We start from the raw sequence: 23,650 nt of genomic DNA, 5'->3' as shown, positions 1-23,650 counted from the left end.
CTTCGTTGTTTACTTGATTAGTTATCCACTGCTTTTTCTTTTTCTTATTCTTTTTTTTGGTGTTCATTATTTCGTTTGTTTACCTAAACCAATCCGTGTTCTTCAAACGCGACACGAACACGTTGTCTCGTACTTGCTTTTATCCACGCACCTCAGAAGAGCTGATGCTCGTTTTGTCAAATTTATTTTAAAATTAACAGGTACTTCATTGTGTTCATCCAAGTTTAAGAAATACTTTTTATCCGTACTGGAAGTTCCTAGAAGGAATTGTCGTCGACGAATGGAAAAGGTTGCTCATACATCTTTCTAGGACAAAGTCGCCGTGGCCTTTGGTTTTTTGTTGTAAAACATATTTCAAACGATCCTAACTCTTTCCCAAATAGTTTGTCTGGTCAAATTTGGATTCCTTCATAGAATTGAGCTTCTGAAATTTTGTGCTCTGTTGACTAAACCCTCTTGTTGCTTCTTTGAATGAGGCAGTGCTCGTAGTGGAGAATCCATCTTAAATTACATTTTATGAATGTTTTCTGGCCTTTCTTTTGTAAAGCATAGTCGTTCTTTTCGGTTCAACCTTCCCAGAATGTTTCAAAGAGCTCAACAAAAAAATAGTCTGGCATATTCTCAAGCAAAGGAAAACTCATCCATAATTAGAGATATACACAATCATTCTTCCGATGGTTTTCAAACTTCTGCTCCAGCTTCCAAAGCTGGTCACCATCCTTCGCCGAATCCAACTGCTCCTTTGAAGAGAGAGTTTTCAAACACAATTCTTCAAAATTTAGATGAAAATGATGCTTTTGATTCTTCAGATCCAGCGTTGCCGATTTTCAATCCCCCTGAACCTCACGAAAGTGCGGCTACTGATACACTACACGGGGTTTACATAGATGAAAATGATATAGACGACGATTTCGCTGTTGAGTCGGAAATTGATCAAAAAGCAATACCCTGGTCTTCCTCTCCCGTCGAGCATACAAAGTTAACTGGATCTATGATTGCAAATGCCAATCGAACTACTTCTACTCTCCCTCGATTGGTGGAAGAGGCCTCCAGAAATTCCACAATTCAAACGCAGTCAGCTCGTTCGCAACAAAGACATCCCATTAAACGTTCTCGTACTCTTCCATGGGCTCTAGACCCATTTCGATATGGTGATCCAAACCCACCAAAGGAAGAGAATCCCAAAGTACAATCACAACAAGGAATCGTTGCAAATGATTCCCAAAAAGCGTCCCCTGGTACCAGGAGTGTTTCGCTTGATAGCATGCCCAAGACTGGCTTAGCAACGCGAAACGGGCGTATCACCAAAAAGGCGCCTGCTTCTACCGTTGCTTCGAAACCTGTTGATTCTTCTTTGTTCAGGACTGTTTCCGATCCTAGCCGGAAACGAGCTGTTCCCAGTATTTTCCTTTCAGACGAACAAAAACGAATTCTAGATATGGTTGTTGAACAACAACATAGCATCTTTTTTACCGGTTCCGCTGGTACTGGTAAATCAGTACTTTTGAGGAAGATAATTGAAGCTCTAAAGATGAAGTATCGAAAGCAAACAGACCGTGTTGCTGTTACGGCCTCCACAGGACTAGCAGCTTGTAACATTGGCGGCGTCACATTACACTCCTTTGCAGGTGCCGGCTTAGCAAGAGAATCCGTTGATTTTCTTGTATCTAAAATAAAGAAGAACAAAAAAAGTATGACCCGTTGGCTTCGAACAAAAGTTCTCATTATTGATGAGGTTTCTATGGTTGATGCGGATTTAATGGACAAATTGGAAGAAGTAGGTCGTGTTATACGAAAAGATGCTAGACCCTTTGGAGGCATACAATTGGTTTTGACAGGAGATTTCTTCCAACTTCCACCCGTTCCTGACTCAGGAAAAGAAGCAAAGTTCTGTTTTGAATCGAATACTTGGAAAACTGCTTTGGATTATACCATTGGCTTAACTCATGTGTTCCGACAAAAAGATGAAGAGTTTGTTAACATGCTCAATGAGTTGCGCCTTGGAAGGTTATCGGAAAACTCGGTTAGAAAGTTTAGGTTTCTGAGTAGAGAAATCAACTACGCAGATGGACTTCTTCCGACTGAGCTGTTTCCGACTCGTAATGAAGTCGAGCGGTCGAATGGAATGCGTATGCAACAGATTCATCAAGATCCAATAACGTTCACTTCTATAGACAGCGGTACCGTCCGGGACCGAGAATTTCGAGACAAGTTACTTCAAAACTGTATGGCTCCTGCACAGCTTGTATTAAAAATAAACGCACAGGTGATGCTTATAAAAAATATCGATGACCAGTTGGTAAATGGATCTTTAGGGAAAGTAATTGGTTTTATTGACGAAGAAACATATCAAATAGAAAAGAAGGATGCTGAAATGCAAGGAAGAAATCCTTTTGAATACGATACTTTGGATGTGCTTCCGTATGATTTGCCAGATGTAAAGCAGAAGAAACATAAGCTGTTGTCTATGAAGAAAGCTTCTTCTATTTCCACAAAATGGCCTCTTGTACGCTTTAAACTTGCTAATGGCGGTGAGAGAACCATAGTGGTACAAAGAGAAACCTGGAACATAGAGTTACCAAACGGTGAAATTCAGGCATCAAGGAGTCAAATTCCTTTAATTCTAGCGTATGCCATTTCCATACACAAGGCACAGGGTCAAACCCTTGACCGAGTTAAAGTAGACTTGGGTCGTGTATTTGAAAAAGGACAGGCTTACGTTGCACTTTCAAGAGCTACTTCACAAAAAGGACTACAAATACTTAATTTTTCTCCGTCCAAAGTTATGGCCCATCCGAAAGTCGTTCAGTTTTATAAGCAACTCGACTCCGTCAATGGTGTCCCTATTCGCAATGAAAATAAAGTGAAGACTGGTCCTTTCAAATGATGTTCCAATCTATTGGATATTTATTTGTTATATGTATATTTCTTGTAAGTCTTTTTATTTATATTTAGGCTTCGTACCTTTACTTTTGTATAAGTTTATTATGGGATGAAAAGGTTCTTGGTGTGCTAATTCACATATCTTTTTTATTGTTGTTTTCTTTTTTATTGTCGTATTTCAATAAGTCCTAATAATGCAAATCATTAATTATCTGTATATATTTAAACAATGTAATTCAGTAAGCAAAGAGCATTTTTGTTTTATGATTGAAATAAAAAAACATACCCTTAGCAGGAAGACTTAAGCGGATGCTGTTTCCATTTCAACGATCGTTACAAGAATGTTTTTCATCAATAAACTGAATATTAACAAAAGCCAGTTTTGATTTAATTTATACAATTCATCTATCTTTCATTCATAATAAACAGATGAATAATGAAAAGTCTACCTACATGAATCTTTGCAATTGAAAGAATCGATACCTGCATGAAGGATTACAAGTATCTACTATTCGACTTATTAGCTTGTCATGCCCCTTTTTCTAATAAAGACTGTTGCATTTTAATTCATTTAAAACAGCTTTTAAATTTGTTAATAAAAAAAAATGAGGCGAGTGGTAATTACCGGATTAGGAGCCGTAACTCCTCTTGGTTGTGGAATAAAAAGGACATGGAATGGCTTACTTCAAGGAAAATCTGGTATTGCTTCTTTAAAAGATAATCCAAGGTTTGAATCCCTGCCAAGTCAAATAGCAGGCTTGGTACCCAGAGGCACCAATGAAGGCGAATGGAATCCCCAAGCTTACATTAATTCAAGCAAACTACGTGAAACTGCAGAATTTACTCAATTTGCTTTAGCGGCTTCTTCTGAAGCTCTCTCTGATGCTAGATGGATAGATATTAGTGACGAAGAAAAAGAAGCTACTGTATGTTCTGTGTTTACGAAGGAGTACCTTACGGGTCAGGTGTTGAATTCAAAATTGGCTGAAATAGTTTTTGCTAATATTAATTTTGTAGGGCGTCTGTTTTGCGACCGGAATGGGAAATTTGGAAGATGCCATTCAGCAAAACAACGTTTTTATCAATAGCGGGATACGCAAGATCTCTCCTAGAATTATTACAAAAGTCCTAATGAATATGCCAGCAGGATATATTTCTCAACAGTATGGCTTTCGAGCCTGCAACCATACTGTAACCACTGCCTGTGCTGCTGGCTGCCACGCCATCGGTGATGCTTACAACTTAATCAAACTTGACCAAGCCAATGTAATATTAGCTGGTGGCTCTGAGTCATGTATCAATCCATTGGTTTTAGCTGGGTTTAGCAAAGCCAGGAGTTTATCTACGAAGTTTAATGACGATCCGTCAAAAGCCTCTCGTCCTTTTGACTCGGAAAGAGATGGTTTTGTCATCGGAGAAGGTGCTGGAGCCTTGGTGCTCGAAGAACTTGAGCATGCTAAGCGCAGAAACGCCAAAATCTATGCTGAAGTCCTCGGCTTCGGTCAATCTGCTGATAACTATAATATCACTGCACCAAATCCGAATGGTTCATCCGCCTACGCAGCTATGAAAAAGGCTCTGAAGAATGCGAATGTATCTTCTGGAAAATTGGATTACATAAACGCCCATGCTACCTCTACAAAGCTCGGTGACGCCTCCGAAAGTAAAGCCATTGCAACTCTCTTGAAAGACGATGGCATTGACCCTCACTCAGTTTCAGTTTCAAGCTCTAAAGGCTCCATTGGACATCTCTTAGGAGCTGCTGGAGCAGTTGAATCAATCTTTACAATTTTGGCTATACATGAAGTATGTACTCTTTTTTAACACTTTACTAATAACCATAGAAAACTATTCCTGCAACTCTAAATTTTCAAAAAACCGACATTCCAGAAGAAGATCAGTGCGACTACGTTCCCAATAAAACAAAATTGAAAACTGTGAATTATGCATTAACAAACAGTTTTGGTTTCGGAGGAACAAATGCGTCTCTATGTATAGGCTCCTATCGTTCGTAAAAGGGTTGTTAGTCTAAAAATGATATCGAAGGTTTATTTAACGAGTAATTTTTAATTATTACAAGCAAACATATAGAAAACTCATTAAAACATAATCTAGAAAATAAAAGGAAAGAAGCTGGCACGCATTTCTTGTTTTCTATTTTGATACTCTTAGCGCATTTCTCCGTAAGCACCTCGTACATGAGTTGTATCGTAAGCATTGAGAATTCTGGATTGATCTTCCTCTCCTTGTGAAAAAGCATATCCTCTTTGTTTGCGCATTCTTTGCATCTGCCGAATCTTTCGGATAGCTTTGTGAAATCCAATCATTCGTGGTCTATAATCTGTAACATTATACTTTTGTATCTCTTGAACATAATGATATTCTTCGGGGTAGTACATTCTCGACGAATACTTCCAAACGAAGTCACGCATCAAGGCAAATGTAGGAAATACAAGTATTGAAGCCCAAAATTTTAAATTTCCATGCAGATAAGGTATGATGCCCTTGAATTCCTTTGAAAACCCAATGGCTGGCGCAACCACAGCATATATAGGCATGAAAACCAACCAAAAGACAAAAGATCCTAGAGTAGCAATAAGCATGTAATAGGTCCAGTGATTAGTAACAAGAGCGGCTTTACCTAAGACGGTAGCTAAAATCATTGCATACAGAGTGGTGCCCCAAACCCAGTGACCAGAAGTGGGTCCATTAGAATTTGGGCCATCGTACGCGAATACAGCTAGGGAACATAAAAATAAAAGTAATGAATGATAGAACCCATTCGCAATCCATGCCCAAAATCGCTTTAAATTAAAAAACTCGTCACGTTGTCCTAGTTGATAGAGTTGGGGATATTGGTATAACTGGCTTGCGCTTACATACTGATCAAAAATTCCTATAATAATTGGAGGCAGAACTGTAAAAAGAACATTGTATAACGAAATTGACCAAGACTCGTAAGTAACTTGTCCAGAAAAGGCATTACAAAAGGCAAACCAAAATTGAGTCATATAGAGAGCCACATTCTTGTAAAACGAAAAAAGAATCAATTTACCAAGGCGTTGATAGCACCATGATCCGTGGACCAACAACAGCTTCCTCAAATAACAAAACTGAGAAATAGAGAAATCTGAACTTCTAACAGCTTGTAGACCCTCCATTCCACTTATTCCAACGCCGATATTCGCAGCTTGGATCATAGGAACGTCGTTTGCACCATCACCGATAGCCAACAAGATGGAATCTGTATTTCGTTTTACCATCTTCACTACTAGTGCTTTCTGCAATGGAGAAACTCGACAACATATAACTGCACGGCATAGAGAGGCGAGTTCGAAGAAGCGACGCTCTAGTGAACGTTCCAAAGCGAAAGTAAGAGAAACACCATCAATAATTAGTGCCATTGACTCTATACTTCCACTGTTATGCTCATTTCTATATATGGAAGAAAGCTTAGACATAATGCTTTCAGCTGTAGCTTCCTTTGTCTGCTCGTTTACAATGACTAGGCCCATATCCTCATCAATAAGCTTACAGCTCATTCCAATATTGATAGCGGTTTCTTGTCTATCTCCTGTTAATACCCAAATCTTTATACCAGCTGTTTGAAGAGTTGAGATTGTATCAGGCACCCCATCTTGCAACCTGTCCTCAATAGCTGTAGCACCAAGAAGAGTTAAATCTTTCTCAATCATCTCTGCAGCATCCATCAGCTTCTGGGCTCTGTCCACTAAACTCGTTGAAGCTGCTTCGTAAATAACCGACCACCTTTGATAATCAGAATCAGAGATTTCCCTCATAGCTATACATAATGTTCGCAAACCAACAGTTGCATAATCCTCTAGATGGTGAATTGTAGTTTTGAGATAGGGACATTCACCAGCAAGTCTGTCTAGAATGACAGTATCAGCACCTTTAATATAGAGTCGGATCTTCCCATCAGGAGAACGAAAAATTATGGACATTCTCTTTCTCGTGGAATTAAATTCGCAAATGTTAAGCAACTCATAAGTTTCTTCCTTATCAAACAATTTAACTGTAACATATCGTGGCTTTCTAGCTAGGAATTCATAACCGATGCTAGCGGCTCCTTTCACTAATGCTCCTTCGTCAGGAGATGAAGCTTGGTACTTTATTGAATTAGATGTTTCATCATATTCGGGAATAACGGTCTGACAAATTGAGAGTACTAACAAAAAGTGATGAATCAAATCACCATTGCTGGAATCAAGATTTTTCTTTAATGTCGAAAAGTCATATACAATCATGTCAGAATCCAAATCTTCTGAGTATTGGCGCTCTTCTGGTACGACATCGGCATAAGCTAAGCCAGCGATAGAGCATTGACGGAAATCCATTTGATTACGAGTCAATGTACCGGTTTTATCACTAAAAATATAACTGACTTGACCCAATTCTTCTACTAATGAAGATGTACGGCACGCAGCAGGTACATCTGTTTCTTCGTTGTACATATCGAGGTCACTGCTAATAAGTTGGGCTTGTACATAACGGACCAATTCAAAAGTGACAAAAAGAGATATAGGGACAAGGTTGGAGTACAAAATCCAAAATGTCAGAAGCTGTTTGAAAAATTCACCTCCACGAGAAGCTGTAATATGCAAGTATGAGAAAGCGGAACCATAAACAGATCGCTGTATAAGAGAACCAAGTGAAGAACAAAAACAAAGAAAAACAAAAATTAGTACGAGGTAGAGAATCTGTGTATTGACCTGCTTTTCAACGGCAGTACGTTTTATGGGAGTTTTCGTTGTATTTTTCATGAGTTTGGTTTCATGCCCAGTAAAAGTAACTATGCCATAAACCCAGGGTGTATTGCGAAGCTGAGCACCACGAAGCAATAATTGTTCTGGGCCCAGGGGTAACTCACGATTATCGGGAAGAAGTTTTATTGTTGCATCGTAAGTATACAAACTATTGTTTGGTTGTTCAGACTTGACTGTACCTTCTAACTGACTTAGCTCGATTGGCTTCAACAAACTAGAGGTTTCAGGAAGCGCTTGTTTTACCTTGAGATTTGTTTCGCCGTCAAGGTTAGCTGTTTCAATATAGCAAAGGCCCTCTGGTTCGGAAGAAGACAGCAGGATAAGATCAGCTGGAAAGAAGGTCTCAGAGACGACCTTCACGATATCACCAACTTGAACTTCTTTCCATTGCTTTTCTATAAATCCAGTACCTTGCATAACATGACAAACAGAGGTATTCGTTTCTTCATCCTGTTGTTTTCGTTTAATGTCTTCCATGACCTCTTTTACTCCGGATACAGACAAAACGATGAGCATGGGAGCGATTGTTGTATAACGGTTCATGGGTGTTATACCAGGTATTTGCTGGATAATAGCAGTGAACAAAAAGAACAAATTCGAGTATTTGGAAAACTGCTCCTGTAAGAATTTAGGAAGGAAACTAGCTACATTGTACTTGCACGTCGAGACGACATTGTTTGAGAAATGATTAGCAGTGTAGTCATTAATGGTAATGATCCTAGGACCCAGTTCTTTAGGATCAATATGTTTTTCTTTTTTCTTAAAGACCTGCTTTAGAGATTTCAATTGTTCAAAAAAGCCACGTCGTCGTCGAGGTATGTAGTCATCGTTTTGAATCGGATCTGCAAAATTACGCAAAGGAATTTCAATTTTTCGTACATCAGCACCTGTTGTTCTAACGTAGGCATTGTTAGGGTCATTTATTTGATCTACACGGCCTGGTCTGTCATCGCTCAAAAAAGGATTTCTCAAGTCCTGTCCAGAAGAAATGAACTGGCTTTCAGCACCGAAGATATCCTCAAACTCATCTCTTCCTAAAAACGGATTTTCCTGCGGACCATTTGTTCCATGAAATGTAATGTCTGAGGATAATGAGTCTTCAGAGTCCCTTGGAGCATTTTGCCTACTTTCTACATTTCTGGACATTGATTGAAAATGAGCGTCGTATTAAAAACCCCAAGCTTGATTGTTTCCTCACAAAGCAAGCCGTAATTGTACAATTTCAATAACTGCTATAATCGGCGTCGTCAATAAGAAAAACCCCGAATTCCAAGGTTTTTTGGGCCAGCTTGAATATAATACAGTAAATGAATGTAAAGAAAACAAGCAATCAACCCGTTTTCTTGTTATAATTGCGATGGTGGGAAGGGACGAACTACGGGTGTTAGTGTAAGCAACAAGTGCTGGTCAGTTCGCGTAAACAAAAACCTAGTCGCTACTACTTGCTTTATTACACTTATACCAACGTTTGGATTGGATTTCTTTATACAACATGAAGGAATAAAATAAAATAAAATAAAAGATATAGAACATTTATAATCCAGCTTTCCCAACTTTCCCAAGTCAACTGCAATATGTAAGAAATTTTTAACCTCTATTAGAATACAACTATCATAGCTCGAACTTTGTTAAAACACTGCAAGTTTTATTAATGCAAATTACTGAATTAATTCCAACATATTTTGAATATCATGTATTGATGCTCGTAGGGACTAACTTGAATAGAACTGCCAAGCAATCCGATATATCATCAATTTTTTCTTGCTAGGTCTTAGCAACCTTTACAAGGTAAGAAACAATCCTTGTAAAGGTGAATAAACTAGCTTTAGGTTTCACTCATCAATTTCTACATCAAACATGTTTTAACTTCCTATTTCATACTTTTTCTTCTAAATGCGGTTAAACAGAAATACTTATTGTATATAAAATATCTGCTCAGTATTTACACTGGGTAGTTGGTAAAAGCAGGAAGAGCGTTGAGCCTATATGTAGTAAAAATCATATAAGGATTTAGGGTAGGGTATGTATAAAATGATAATAGATGTAAATAAACAAACAAAAAAAAAGATTTTTTGCAATTTCTTCTTTGGTGCGTCAAACAGAAAGAAAATGGAATATCCTTTATCAAAAATAAAAATAAAACAAAAATAAAAATGGTCTGAAAGAGGCAATTACTGAAACAAATAATCAAACTGACCTTTTGTATGCTGATCAGCATACGCCAAAAAACTAAAAAACCTGCGATTATTAGTTAAATAAATAAAACAACACTTACATTTTTTCTTTCTTTTCCAAGTGGATGATATCTGGGTATATGACTTCTTCCTTAAGTTTTTCCATTTGGTCTCTATATTTTACAAGATCTATTTGGAAATGATTCTCATTCTGTAGCGACTTGTTGTAAGAGGAATAGTTTATATCCTTCAAAAGTAACACATGCCCAGGACTCTTGCTAATGTTCATAGATACGTCCGGTGAAAGAGACTTTGTAAGGACATTCGACCTTGCGCAACTTCGTATCACCATAAGAGCATGAGCCATCATTTTACGTATTTGATTTAACATAAAAGAATTTCCGCGAATCGTTACAGGAATCCACTCCCACTGCTCATAGACGAATGGTTTACCACATTCAATTGATTCAATAATCCGATAGTTGCTAGATGCCTTCGGGTCCTGAGTGACTGTAAAGTTATGAAAATTGTGTCTGCCTAAATATAATTGAAGGATTTGTTGAAGTATTTGAAGGCGGTCTTCAGAGATTCGGTAGTGCATGCAATAGTAATGGTCGGCCAGTTTTTGAGCTTTTTTTAGTTTAGCTTCATTTGGGATTTTTATGTGAGCAGGGATAGGCTTTTCTGGAAAAATTCCAGTAAATGGATTGGTAAATGTTTCAGGATCCTTTTCGAACTCTTTCTTAAGCTCCTCTCGTTTATTTTCTACTTGTTCCCAAAAACTTCTAGCTTTGGCAGTAGAAGACAACAATAGACTTTCCAATTCATTTTCCGGCTCCCTATTTAAATTTTTTTGTGATTTTTTAAAAAAAGGCGTCGATTCCTTTGGTGGAATCAATGCAAACGACGGTATCATATATTCATATGTTCGGGACTCGCAAGAAATTCTTGGATTAAAATACTTATGTACCTTGAATACATCCCATATGCGTATTTGTCTGTTTAATTTTTCATTCAGCTGTTCACGCAGCACTGATGGATTTACTGAATCTTGTATAAACACGTTGATAGAAACAAGGTTTCCAAGTGTATGGACTCCTTTGTCCGTCCTTGCAGACCTGGCAATCACAAGTTTGTTTTCGTCTATTTTCTCTTTTTTGAGATATCCCAAATCCTGTAAAGCATGTACAATGTCCCCTTCAATCGTCTTCAAGGGCTCATTTATTTGAACTCCATGGTAACCTAATCCTGAATACCCAAGTAATATCACGATCCTCTCTCGAATAGCGTCCTCACTGACACTTGTTACAGTAGCAACCTTCTTAACATGTTCATTACTAGAAGGAATCAATTCATCCTCAACTTTTCTTTTTTCAGCCATACCACCAACGTTAAGCCCTTTATTCAGAAATCACTAACGAAATAAAATTCTGTATGTAATTTTGTAGCACAGGGAAGCCTTTAAACCAAGTGTATATCAGGTAGTACTAATAGCTCGGATGAAAGGAGTAGGTCTTAGCTAGTACGTTTCATTTTTACTCAGGCAGCTCCTGTGGATACTAATAACAAAGCATAAAAAAAAGGTAAAATAATATTAATACAATGGTTTATTTTGACTATATTACAAACCTAAGGAGAATTGAAGCCAAAATTAAGGCACAAAAACATATAGAAGACTGCTTAAAACCATATCACTATAGAGGGTATTGTTATATGATACGAGAAGAAATAAAAGAAAATCTAATAATTCAAACGATCAGAAAGATTCGTAACACGGTTAAGAAGGTAAATAATTAGGATAGTTGTGCAATACATATACAGAACAAGAACTTCGTTATGCAAAGTTCCTGGTCAAACTAACCACACTGAACGGGAAATTCATCGAAAGGACATTAATAGTAATAACCACCAGTGAACAGAATAGTACATTGATAATCATCTCTCTAATGTGTTTTTTTTTTGGAAGATATTCCTGCTCTATTATGAGAGTACCCCGAAGCATTAGACGCTTTCCAAGCCATGGTCATCTTGGCAATAAGCACAGTTTGTTTCATTAAATAAGACAAAACGTGAACCATTCGAGAGTTTTTGGTAACAAAAAATAAATTATAAGCAAAATCAATCAAGATATTGTCTGTAACCAGAGATTAGCAAAAAAATTAACAAGTGATAGAATAGAACATCGAAATACACACATATGCGTATATATCACAATGCCCAATAGATCCACTATTACAATATTTGTGGAAAAAATAATAATAAGATATTAAACACATGGGATTAGTGACCGCGGAAGCGCCGCCATCTGTTCCAGTCAATCAGTGCTTGCATGCAACCCCATTCCGTAATTTTCTTTTCAAGCCATACAAGCGACACAGGCTTCGTCAGGAAATCATTACAACCTGCTGCTAAAGCTTCATTTCTATCAGCCATCAAACTGGAAGCTGTCAAAGCAACGATAATAACCGGCGACTGGAACTTGTCGGGTGGTAACAGCTCGTTCTCAGGAATAGGTTCAGACGGTTTCTGAGCAACTAGACCTATGGCATTAAGACGCTCCAGTCGTCGAATCTCTTTGGTAACATCTATGCCTGATAAGGTGGGAAGTTGGATATCCATTAAAATTAAGTGAAAAGATTTCTTTTTCCACTTTTCTAAAGCTTCCGGACCGTCTTTAGCGACTTCTGAAGAAATATTACGTTTCTTCATGAAGGCTTCAAGGATTTTCTGATTAATAATGTTGTCTTCAACAATTAAAACCTCGATAGGAGGAATAACACCTTCCAGTAAGCTAGCAAAAGTCGTTTTGCCAGACATGGAGTCCGTTCCTAGTACATTTACAGGGGAGTTGGTTATACTATCATTAGGATTATCAGAATAACTCAACTGAGGTAAATCAGTAGATTTGGTCAACGTTTCTGGTACAGGCACTCCCGAAGCATTATTAACGGTGGAACTGGGTACCATCTGTTCGACGTCCATAGACGAAGCATCGTTGACCAAGGTATTTTGAAAAGGAGACGAATTAGGTCTATTGAATAAAGAATCACTGCTGCTCTTCGGTGTCACTACAGGTTTACTTTGTTCTGCCTTGATTGTACCAGTAGAACCAACAGAGGTATCAGACGTCTGTTTAGAGATAGTATTGACTGCAGAACTAGACCTTTCATTAGAAGCATGATCCGATACACCAGAGCGATTACTATTGCTCTGGTGCCGCGAATAGCGAGGTAAAAGAAGAACCCCTGGTTTATTAACGAGTGTATTTGAACGAGTTCTTCCTGCCGAACGGCCAGTAGGCGTTCCCACACTGGAACCCTTACTAAAATAAGAATTACTAGGTACTCGATGGAGGGAATTATTAGAAGGGGACTCTGATAGTTCAGAAACGAAGGACTGTCTGTGGTGAGAACTTGATTCAGAAATTGAATTGGGGAGTTGGGAGGCGGATACATTTTCAGAAAAACTATTGTTCGTAGTCATTTCATAACTGTTTGACCTAGTGGAAGGCAATGAGCTGCCGCGTAGCTGAGTTTGTGCAGAGGAAACAGCTGGTGCACTCACCAAAAGCGCATCATCCATGGTTTGGCCATGAGGAAAGTAGTAATTCAAAATCAATAAAATATTATCATTTGGTTCCAGGTCTCTAGTTTGAGCATCACTAGTACCATTTTTCGGAATATTGAGGCGAATATTCAGTTCGGGTGCATCAACGTGTTGCCCGATCCGCAAAGGGAATTTTTGAGTAATTGCATCTTTTAAATCATCCACTAGACTTTCCTCGCTTACGAGAACGGAGCTTATAACTCCATCTGGAAGTTTCTTAAACCAAACTCGCATTAGCTATTTTAAATATGGACCTTGGCTTTCTTGACTTTGATTGAGGCTTATAAACGAGTTATTAAGAGCTTGATACCATTTAATCTTGGATATTAGTTTTTTTTTTAAATAATAATAATGTTACTAGAAGCAAAAACGAAAAAAAAATGAAGTAAAGCAGAAAAACCAAGAAAAGACGAAATGAGATGGTTGGCTCTTTGCATGCTTCATTTAACTCCTTGTCTTCACCGACGAATAGGTAACCCTGTCGTTACCTTACTGAACATGGCGTTAATATTCGGTGAAATTATATCATTATACAAAAATAGCATGCTTTTATAAATCATATAGTAATAACGACTATGTTACATCTCGGTAAAATATTAATCAAAGAATTCTGCTAAGGAAGAAGGCCTGGCTATATGGAGAAGGCCATAAACAAAGTCTGAAGGTTGTTTTAAAGAGATTGATCTTGACATTGTATCCAGTAATTTATAATGGCCATCTAATGAAATTTATTGAAGCAGTAGCATCCATGAGATGAACGATTACAGATGCATGAAAGGAGAAAGAGGTCCACCAAAGGATTTTAACAATTGTTCATCTAAAGGGATGAAATTGTATGTTGAGTGAGTACTCATGCGCTCAATGAGTCGCTCGTTTTCATTACGTTGGGAGTGATTGCTATATATAGTAGACAGATTAAACAGTTACGATGATGTGTCGGCGAGGTAAATTTTCTTTTGATTTGCTTTTCATATTACAGGTTACTTTTAGCAAGGAGTATGCTTCTTGAACGACAAAAGCTGCAAATGATGATCAACGTCAATAGTAAGTATGTCTTGTTTTGTATCATTTCATAGAACGTCCAAACATAATATTTATTATTGTAACTTCTAAGATTCTTTTGTATCTGTTCTTTCTAAATCTATGGCAAATTTTGGCTTAATTTTAATAATAACTAGTTCGTAAACGCATTCTCGTAACTAAAATGGTAGGAGCATCTTGGGAACGAAAAAGGTGCCCTATAATTTTAATTTTTTTTTTTTTTTTTTTTTTTTTTTGTTGCAGCAAGTCTTTTTTCAACATTGAAAAAATCGGTATGAGTTTTTGAAACAATTCACTTATTTTACAAATCCATATCGCATAATCATAGCTTGACCAAATGTTCTAACTAGGAAACTAGCAATTCTTCACTTTAACTATATATTTAAACAATGCTGCTATCCTTCCCAACGTTCAAGACCTACTACTATTCAGTTTAAATTACGGCATTATCTCAAGACAACCTTGTCTTTGCACCCACAAAGCATCATTTTTTATTTATATAATTTTCGTTTTTTATCTAGGAGCTAACGTGTTTCAACAATCGTTTACTCTTCCTCTTCCAACAAGGAGTAAGCAATGCGATCCAAGTCACGTTGACCTTGTTGGGAGATGCGACGGCCACCGTTATCAGACTTTTCAAGGACACCAATCTTTTCTAAGCTTTGAATGACCTTGCGTTGGACGCTACCGGATCCATCACGGTGGTGAGAAGGACGCATGCCACGGTTGACAGAGCCACCATAAACCTTGCAAAGACGGCCGACACCGACATCCTTACGGAGGTAAATATGGCGAGCAATGGCAGCAGCACGAACAAAGTACCAATCAGGATCATAAGGAGCCAACTCCTTATGGGTACCAGTCTTAACGATATCAATCCATTGGGGAGTGGCCATTTTGCCTAAAAAACACATGTTAATTTCCTTCTTCCTTTTCTATTCAAGCAAATATCCCACAAACTCAGTCGGATATTACTCCTACTGAAGGGTTCACAAGCCTTATTTATGCAAATACGCCTCCGTTTCTCATTCTTTTTACATACCTGATCTCTTTAAGAAAGCAGAATAAGCGGTAATAAACCGTTGAGCATCAACGTCCTTAACAGATACACCTGCCATTGTTTTTAATTTTATGCGTGGGTGAAGATGATCAAGTTTTCCTACCACAAATTTCTGTCCTCCTCTGTTGCTAGCCTTGAAACATTAAGTGACTGCTAAATCAGAAAATCAAAATATGATAGAAATGAAAATACAAAATAATAAATTACATTTTTATAAATAGTTTTAATAAAAAGTCTATGTTCGTTTTTTAAATTTTGGAGCTTTGTTTACACTTACATTTCCATCTTCTACTGTACTAGGCAGTGCTTGTTTTCCATCTACCAATATTCCTTCTTTTGGGCAAAATCTTTATGGTTTGCCATGAAAAACGATTCGTCAATATTCGTAGCAGGTAGGTTATTCGTATCCAGCAGAATTGCTAACCTTCAGTGCGAGTGAGACCGTTTACCGAACAAGAACAAGAATTGTTGGTTGAAACACCTAATTCAGCAGAATATCTTGGTGATGGTTCCCTTGCGGGAGCAAAGTCGTCCTCATATTTCTCCGAACAGACGAAAAAAAGGGGGATTCGGCGCATCTTACGTGTCTTGGATAACAATGTGTTAGTATTTGATCCTCCAGAGGAAAACCCATTAGCTGGTGTCCAAAAATCTATACTCTCTGCTGGTAAGCGGTTTCGGGACCTTCGGTTTGCTTTTGATAGACTTTTTCATGACAATGCTACGCAAGAAGAGGTATACGAAGGAACTACAAAATCTTTGCTAGACAGTGTACTTGAAGGATACAATGCTACGGTCTTTGCATACGGTGCTACGGGATGCGGGAAAACACATACTATTAGTGGTGAGCCCAACGATCCTGGTATTATATTTCTTACAATGCGCGAGTTGTTAACTCGAATCGAGAATGTCAAAGCTACCATGGACGTTGAGCTTTCAGTATCTTACTTGGAAATTTATAATGAAAAAATTCGTGATCTGCTTTCTCAAGATCCAACCTCGTTAGTGACTCCCAAATCATTGACTATTCGAGAAGATGCTGACCAAAACATTTCAGTTCCGGGTCTTACATGCTTTTCACCAAAGGATCTGGAGGAGGTGATGGATATTATTGTACGTGGCAATAACAATCGCACTATGTCCCCAACTGAGGCAAACGCGGTTTCTTCGCGATCCCATGCTGTTTTGCAAATTTACATTCATCAAAAACCTCGCTCTAATCCTGATGGGAAGGAATTGCAATCGGTATTTTCATTTATTGATTTAGCGGGTTCCGAACGGGCTAGCGCGACAAAGAACCGTGGCGATCGCTTGATAGAAGGTGCTAACATAAACCGTTCATTACTAGCATTAGGAAATTGTATCAATTCTTTATGCGACCAACGTCGTCGACAACATGTTCCTTACAGGGATTCAAACCTCACACGACTTTTGAAATTCAGTCTTGGAGGGAATTGTAAAACTGTTATGATTGTATGCGTTTCACCTTCTTCTCAACATTATGATGAAACCCATAATACGCTCAAATATGGAAATCGAGCAAAAAATATCAAAACCAAGGTGACACGAAATACTATTAGTGTGGATCGACATGTTAGTGAATATGTTCGGGTCATCTATGAGCTTCGGCAGCGTGTATCGTTTTTGCAAAAACGTATATCAGAGGAATCCAATCAATCCTTATCTTCGAAGGAAGCGAGGAAAATATCTTCTCGTGAAGTTCGAATGCTGGAAGCAAGGAATATCTTGAAAGCTTCTTTTGATGGATCTCGAGATTTACAAAAAGAACTTGTACACAACGTTCGTACTCTCAGAAAGCTTGAGGATGAAATTCATCTTTCTCAAGTTTGGATAGCACAAGCAGAAAACCATGAGGCAATTCCTAAAAAAGAGTTGGAGTTGGTGAAAAGTCGACTTGAACAACTTTATGCTGAACGTACTTTAATTTTTTCAAAAGTTAATCCTGATGAAATATGTAAAACATTCTTGAACAGTATATCTCACATTATAGCTTCGTTTAAAGCAGAGGGTGACGATTTATATGCTGATATGCTTCAAGACGAGGTCGATCTATTGAAGTCCATTGTTGAAAATCAAATTTTGGATGTAAGATCGGAAGCAGAGTCTCTATCTAATGTTACAAAGAAGATGCTACAAAGCATGTTTTCAATGCTTCCTTTACTCCCTGAGGAGGCTGTCGATACAAACGAGTATCTTGCCAATGCTTTCGATCAACTGGTTGGTATTTCTCCTTCAGTGACTCAATTCAAAGCTACGAGGTTTCCCCCTTTACCAAAGCAGTTCGGGTCAACGTCTGTGAATGATCTTCCTCAGTCACCAAGCAAGTTTAAAGCTCGTTCACCCACTAAAGCAGCTCGTGTTTTGAAAAAGCCATTAAAAAAACGTGTCCGTTTTAGTGAGATGCCTTTGGGAAGCCCTTTAGCAGCCTCTGGATCAAAAACAAAACCTAAGCGATGGTCTCTGGATCCTTCTAAAAATAAGCCTTCTCAATTTCGGTTGGGGTCTCCTATGCGTCGACCCGATAGTCCATCTTCACCAACCAAAATGACACCAACACCTCAACTTGATTCGGATTCTAATTTAATGCCTCCCCCATCTACCATGCAGTATCCTAAACGCGATTCCCTTCTTAAGCTCAATCCCGAAGCAATAGCAAGTCGACGAACATCGCTCGTCATGCAACCTCTTCTAAAAAATCCAGAGAAGAAAAGCTAATGTACATTCTATTATGGAACTTTTAACCTGTGGAGCGCAATAGTCATAATGCTGCTTGCTACACCCTCATCCACGCTCTTTTTAATGATTCTCAATTTTTTGTGTCGTTTTACCGTTTCTCATTGTAATGATTACTGCCATTCCTTTCTTTTCCTTGTTTTCTTTTTGATGAATTACTTTAATGCACTAATACATATAATACACGCAGTTTTATTTTTTTGGCTCCGCTAAATCTATCGTTCGTAGTAGAAAGTAAATTAAATAACGACTTATTCACAAGCATTAAAAGTTACTCTACTGAAACGATTGTAAAAGTTATTCCGTTTCTGTTCATCATGTTGCCTTTCAATCCATAAGTAAATACCCTATGTAAATAAAAGTAACGATGTTACTTGGGCGATGACTTCAAAGAGGGCAAACATGTAGACGCATCCAAAGTGCCAAAAGCGAGGGAAAAGGAAGAGAATTGGCATTTTATGATCTGTTTTTACTAAAATTTTGAAAATGTTTATGTTAAAGTCCTTGGGGTACGGGCAATGCAGAATGAGCGACTTTGCTAACTAAGTTTAGGAAGTACATATGGGGAAATTCCACATCAAGTGAAATTATGCAAATTCCATATGGTCAATTGTATTCTGTTCATAATGATTTTCGAGAGTGCATGTAAGTTTGCGAGAGGAATGACAGATGAAGACACGAAACTAACTATGGAAAACAGGTTTAAGGATGCAAGTGCTTCCATTCGAAGGACGACCGCGGAATTCCAGTATCAATTGGTAATTCAAAGAGCGTATGAAGAAGGAGAAGAAATTTTGGAGGGCGATGGATCCGATGAGGTTGAGGATGAACAAGCATTTCTACTGGATGAACGATTGAATCTACGATTTGAGGTGAAGAAGGACGGTATTACAATGATGTGGGATAATCCAGAATTTCAAGATGGAACTTTATATGAATTTACTTGTGAAGATGGGTTACAAGAAGGTGTGGCCTATACATTTGAAATGGTTGCATTGCAATGCATGTATGAACGAAAGTACCGCCAGCCTCACAGCAAAGCTACGCTTGCAGATTTAGAACAATTTAGTATGCCTATCAATCGTCTTCACTCGTCTACTGATAGTCTGGAGAATATAGTTACCAAACTCGATTTGAAATCCGAAGACTTGGCTCGTCATAAGTCTTATAACCTTAACCAAGATGAATTGGATGAAATAGCTGCACAAGATTTCATAACTTCAAATCCACAACCATCTCAAGTGAAACCCTCCCGCGAAATCACTGAAACGAAGCAAAAAGCCCCAAAAGTGGTTGATTTGGAAAAAGAAATTATGAAAGAAGGACGAACAGATTTGGGAGCGGAAGAGGAAGATGGTGAAGAGGAAACAGAGGATTCGTTTGAAGGGGAATTAATGGGGTTTGTTCATGCTGAGCTTTATTTATTTGATTCTTTGGAGGAAATCTTCGTTTTACAAACTAAAGATGTGGAAGCTTGTGTTTATGACCTTGGAAATTGGGACTATTGGTTTACGCTCACGTCGAAAGAGCGAAAATGGATGAATCAATCGGTAGGTTCAAGTATGAATCCGGTTTTTTCTTTTGAACATCTTTCCTTTATTTGGAACTACTATGATGAAATTGGAACTGCATTCTCATGGTTATTGCGCTTTCCAAATCAGGAAGAAATGGATAAATTTCAGGAAATCCTAATGCGAGCTTTGTGGGAAAACTTGAACCAACAAAAGTGGCTCAAAATTAAGGATGATGAACGGGAATATGTTCGTGATGCATTTTACGAGGATGATGAAATGCCTGATGCAGATTCCGAGGAAGACGAAGATGCAGTGTTGCGTCAATTGCGACAAGAAGATTCGGAAGAGGAGAATGAAAGCCAAGTTCGTGATTCTTTTACAGAGCTTAGTGAAAGTGAAGATAGCGAGATTGATGAGTCAAGGTGGAGGAAAGAGACAAAGGACGAGAAGAATAGTATCCTGGCGGTAGGATATAAAAATGATCGTTCTTACGTGGCACGAAATAACAGAATTGGGGTATTTAAGCACGTCGATAATAACCTAAAGTTTGACACGTCGATTGATAACTTGAAGAAACCGAACGGTAAGCCTTTACAACCTAGCAAGATTTTGTTGCAGAACCAAGACTCTTCTATAGTATTTCAAACGAAAGATTCCCCTCACCATCTATACAATATGGATGTAGAATATGGAAAAGTGGTAGAAGAATGGAAAATCCATGACGATGTACCTTTGGTGGCCGTGGCTCCTGATAACAAATTTGCACAGATGACTGCAGAAAAGACGTTGGTGGGCTTGTCAAACAATTCCATTTTCCGTATTGATCCTCGAGTAAACGGAAACAAGTTGGTTGCCGAGGAGTTTAAACAGTATGCTACACGCAATCACTTTCACACAGCTGCTACCACTGAGAAAGGTTACATTGCGGTTGCAAGCGATAAGGGCGATATCCGATTATTTGATAGACTTGGTATTAATGCGAAAACAGCTTTACCTGCTTTGGGAGAGCCCATTATTGGTATTGATGTAACAGCGGATGGAAATTGGGTTCTTGCAACTTGCAAAACATATTTGCTGTTGATCGACGCTCGAATCAAAGATGGACGCTATGCAGGCAAATTGGGATTTGAACGTAGCTTTGGTAAAGACAGCAAACCAAAGCCAAAACGTCTTCAGTTAAGGTAAGTGTGAAATGAAAAGGGGTGAAGAAACGAAATAAGATAGCAACTAACATGTTATAGTCCTCAACATGTGGCCATGATGCAAGGCGAGTTAAAAGACGGAGTGTCGTTTACGACAGCAAAGTTCAACACGGGTATTGATGCTAAAGAAACTACAATCATATCAAGTGTTGGTCCATATTTAATAAGCTGGAACATGGACCTTGTCAAGCGTGGCAAGACGGACAAATACAAGCTTCGACGCTACCAAGCCAACATTCAAGCGGAAGATTTTCGGTTTGGCACAGACAAAAACATGATTGTAGCTTTGCCGGACGATGTCACTATGATTGACAAGTCTTCTTTACGTCGACCTACCCGAGCATCTATCTGTACCCCAGCAGCATCCAAAGCACCTTCCCGCAGTGATATCGTGAATGAGCCATACTAAAAAGATTACAAAACGATGAAGGATAATACGTCGTTTTTTTTTTTACGAAGTATTAATTGTCTTGAGGTTTTGGTGTTTTCTACATAAGAATTCCCAATTCAATAATAAGGAAGAATCGAGATGAAAAAAAAAGCGGGTATTTGGATTGATAAAGGCGTGCTTAGCTTTTTTTTGCCATAGACAAGACAACCAAGAGATATAAATAGATATATATATATTTGAATGAATAATCAAATCTAGTGAATTTGTTTTTGATGGCTTGGTAGATGATTGATTTTGTTTGACAGTTTCGATTTCTTTTCAAACTCCAAGCAGCTGGTAGCTTCTTGTAGCTTTGGATTCACTCTACTTTACATTTACTTACAGAACTTGTGGTTTAACTTCTCAAACATATATTATTACTATAATAATTATAATTAATTCACTTCAAGGGTGAGAAAAACTCATTAAATATTGTATAGGAAAATTACCAAGTTTAACCCACCAAATCAGCTACAGATATTTGATATATAAATACGAGACAGTACGAAAGAAACCGACATATAGAATGAACGGACAAAGATCCCAAAGAAAGAATTTTTAAGGGATCTAAGGGATCTGTTGGGTGAGAGAAAAAAAGCATCAAAGAAGCAACATCATAAAATGAAAAACATTAATCTTGCAAAGGATCGACCACCGCTGTTGCTTCAGTAATCACTCTTTCTGCTGGTTGTGATGATCATCACAACCAACTGCTCATGAAAACATAAATATTCTTTAAATAAAAAAATCAAAAAAAGGGCAACAACCATCTTTTTTAATTAGTAGTCTTTCTTTTTTTTAGCATAACTCAAGTTTAGAAAGCAAAAGACTCAACAAAACCAGCCAAGAAAGAAAAGAAAAAAGCAAATTGTTCATTTAACTGATTTGTCGTTAACCATTGCACCGTTCTTTCTTTAGGTGCAATTGCCATCTTTTGCAATAGAATAGATAGAAACTTCTTGTCATAAAAAGAAAAAGAAAAAAAAAAAAGAGGTAATCATAATAATTAAATAATACCAAACATCATCCAAGTTCCCGAATCGGGAGCTTACAATAGTTTAAAATGAATTTTCGACTTTTTTTTTCTCTTGGAAACAAACAAAAAAAAATACAAAAAATAACTCCAAGAGAAAAAAAAAGCCTTTTTTTTTTGAAAATCATCTCGTGCTGGGAAGCAAATCGGAAACATTCATAGCAATCAGGAAAGCTATGAATGTTTCTGCACGATCTTTTTCCTCAAAAGCACACGAAGATTTTGGGATAAAAAGCACCTTTAGATGCTTTTTTAAACAGCAGACATGGCAGGACGAGGTGCAACGGCAGGACCGCTTCCCTTCTTGCGACCGCCACCACGGCTAGTGTAGCTATGACCACCACCGTCGTGTCTTAAGAAGAATTGCATAATGAAGGAAACAAGGTAAAGACCAAACAAGAACCAAAGGAAGAAACAAAGGGCACGCAATTCTCTGCAGCGCTTGCCACTACCTTGGATGAAATGGTTGCTGTTCAAGAAATCTCTGTTTGCACAAGAATGGACACGGATGGCCACAGCGATACAGACACCTGCAGTAAGCAAGAAAATCCAGTTTAAGAGATCGTAGGCAGCAATTAAATAAACATTACCAACAATATTAGGCCAGAAAGCACCAAGAGCAGTAAGGAAGAAAGTCAAGATGGAAAAGCAACCAACAAAGACACAGTAGTTGATCTTACCGGGAGAGTGACCGTTACCACCTTGTTGATCAACAAGGGCAGCGGCTAAAGCCAAACAAATAGTAGCAATAGCTAATTGAAAAATACGCATAGGCCATTGGTACCAACCGTATTGCTTAATAGGCGACATTTTGAACTGAAATCCGACCGATCAGATAAAAGAGGAATAGAATCAAACAAAATAAAAATCAAACTAAAAGAGCCGTACCAAGAAGTCTCAAAAGAAGTTGGGACAGGTAGTAGTGAAAGTCAATTAAAAAAAAATAAAAAAAAAAAAACAAAAATTAGCCAAGCTTATTAATAACGTCGAGTCGAGTCGAGTCGAGTCGAGTCAAGTCAAGTCAAGTCAAGTCAAGTCAAGTCAAGTGGAAAAGTCCAAACAAAAGATCAAATTTGTTTTGAATTTTGTTTCTTCTTTGGTAGTCAACAATTAGCGTAAAGAACCAAAAGGGCACAGGGAAGACCAACGTTTTAATAATTTTACAA

The 23,650-nt window shown here is 38.0% G+C and overlaps 9 protein-coding genes across 9 annotated transcripts; 4 read left to right on the top strand and 5 right to left on the bottom strand.

Moving 5' to 3' along the window:
• Positions 1 to 30: 30 nt before the first annotated feature.
• Positions 31 to 3,081, top strand: SOCG_01795 (pif1 helicase Pfh1). The gene has a single exon (XM_013164748.1). It carries the CDS (start codon positions 521 to 523, stop codon positions 2,885 to 2,887), a length of 2,367 nt encoding a protein of 788 aa, XP_013020202.1. The 5' UTR covers positions 31 to 520; the 3' UTR covers positions 2,888 to 3,081.
• Positions 3,015 to 5,024, top strand: SOCG_01794 (3-oxoacyl-[acyl-carrier-protein]-synthase). Its single transcript, XM_013164747.1, has 3 exons — positions 3,015 to 3,809; positions 3,901 to 4,689; positions 4,728 to 5,024. Exons 1-3 carry the CDS (start codon positions 3,489 to 3,491, stop codon positions 4,896 to 4,898), a joined length of 1,281 nt encoding a protein of 426 aa, XP_013020201.1. The 5' UTR covers positions 3,015 to 3,488; the 3' UTR covers positions 4,899 to 5,024.
• SOCG_01793 (P-type ATPase) lies at positions 4,458 to 9,025 on the bottom strand. Its single transcript, XM_013164746.1, has one exon. It carries the CDS (start codon positions 8,814 to 8,816, stop codon positions 5,052 to 5,054), a length of 3,765 nt encoding a protein of 1,254 aa, XP_013020200.1. The 5' UTR covers positions 8,817 to 9,025; the 3' UTR covers positions 4,458 to 5,051.
• Positions 9,026 to 9,524: 499 nt separating this feature from the next.
• On the bottom strand, positions 9,525 to 11,467 carry SOCG_01792 (tRNA pseudouridine synthase Pus2). Its single transcript, XM_013164745.1, has 2 exons — positions 9,946 to 11,467; positions 9,525 to 9,908 (listed from the first exon to the last, which is right to left on the bottom strand). Exons 1-2 carry the CDS (start codon positions 11,223 to 11,225, stop codon positions 9,842 to 9,844), a joined length of 1,347 nt encoding a protein of 448 aa, XP_013020199.1. The 5' UTR covers positions 11,226 to 11,467; the 3' UTR covers positions 9,525 to 9,841.
• On the bottom strand, positions 11,406 to 13,896 carry SOCG_01791 (response regulator Mcs4). The gene has a single exon (XM_013164744.1). The coding sequence runs from the start codon at positions 13,682 to 13,684 to the stop codon at positions 12,125 to 12,127; it is 1,560 nt and encodes a 519-aa protein (XP_013020198.1). The 5' UTR covers positions 13,685 to 13,896; the 3' UTR covers positions 11,406 to 12,124.
• Positions 13,897 to 14,892: 996 nt separating this feature from the next.
• SOCG_01790 (40S ribosomal protein S19) lies at positions 14,893 to 15,652 on the bottom strand. The gene is made up of 2 exons (XM_013164743.1): positions 15,534 to 15,652; positions 14,893 to 15,392 (listed from the first exon to the last, which is right to left on the bottom strand). Exons 1-2 carry the CDS (start codon positions 15,607 to 15,609, stop codon positions 15,037 to 15,039), a joined length of 432 nt encoding a protein of 143 aa, XP_013020197.1. The 5' UTR covers positions 15,610 to 15,652; the 3' UTR covers positions 14,893 to 15,036.
• Positions 15,653 to 15,851: 199 nt separating this feature from the next.
• On the top strand, positions 15,852 to 18,572 carry SOCG_01789 (kinesin-like protein Klp6). Its single transcript, XM_013164742.1, has 2 exons — positions 15,852 to 15,943; positions 15,982 to 18,572. Exons 1-2 carry the CDS (start codon positions 15,913 to 15,915, stop codon positions 18,285 to 18,287), a joined length of 2,337 nt encoding a protein of 778 aa, XP_013020196.1. The 5' UTR covers positions 15,852 to 15,912; the 3' UTR covers positions 18,288 to 18,572.
• Positions 18,573 to 18,702: 130 nt separating this feature from the next.
• SOCG_01788 (Vid27 family protein) lies at positions 18,703 to 21,644 on the top strand. Its single transcript, XM_013164741.1, has 4 exons — positions 18,703 to 18,814; positions 18,858 to 18,950; positions 19,006 to 21,000; positions 21,061 to 21,644. The coding sequence occupies exons 1-4, from the start codon at positions 18,792 to 18,794 to the stop codon at positions 21,428 to 21,430; spliced, it is 2,481 nt and encodes an 826-aa protein (XP_013020195.1). The 5' UTR covers positions 18,703 to 18,791; the 3' UTR covers positions 21,431 to 21,644.
• A 1,092-nt stretch (positions 21,645 to 22,736) lies between these two features.
• On the bottom strand, positions 22,737 to 23,294 carry SOCG_01787 (non classical export pathway protein; the record flags this gene model as incomplete). Its single annotated transcript, XM_013164740.1, has 1 exon — positions 22,737 to 23,294. The coding sequence occupies one exon, from the start codon at positions 23,292 to 23,294 to the stop codon at positions 22,737 to 22,739; it is 558 nt and encodes a 185-aa protein (XP_013020194.1).
• Positions 23,295 to 23,650: the final 356 nt, after the last annotated feature.

The sequence above is a fragment of the Schizosaccharomyces octosporus genome, assembly GCF_000150505.1.
Source record: "Schizosaccharomyces octosporus yFS286 unplaced genomic scaffold supercont6.3, whole genome shotgun sequence".
Lineage (NCBI taxonomy): Eukaryota > Fungi > Ascomycota > Schizosaccharomycetes > Schizosaccharomycetales > Schizosaccharomycetaceae > Schizosaccharomyces > Schizosaccharomyces octosporus.
The sequence above is the reverse complement of the archived record's forward strand: the minus strand, read 5'-3'. Positions and strand labels throughout refer to the sequence as shown.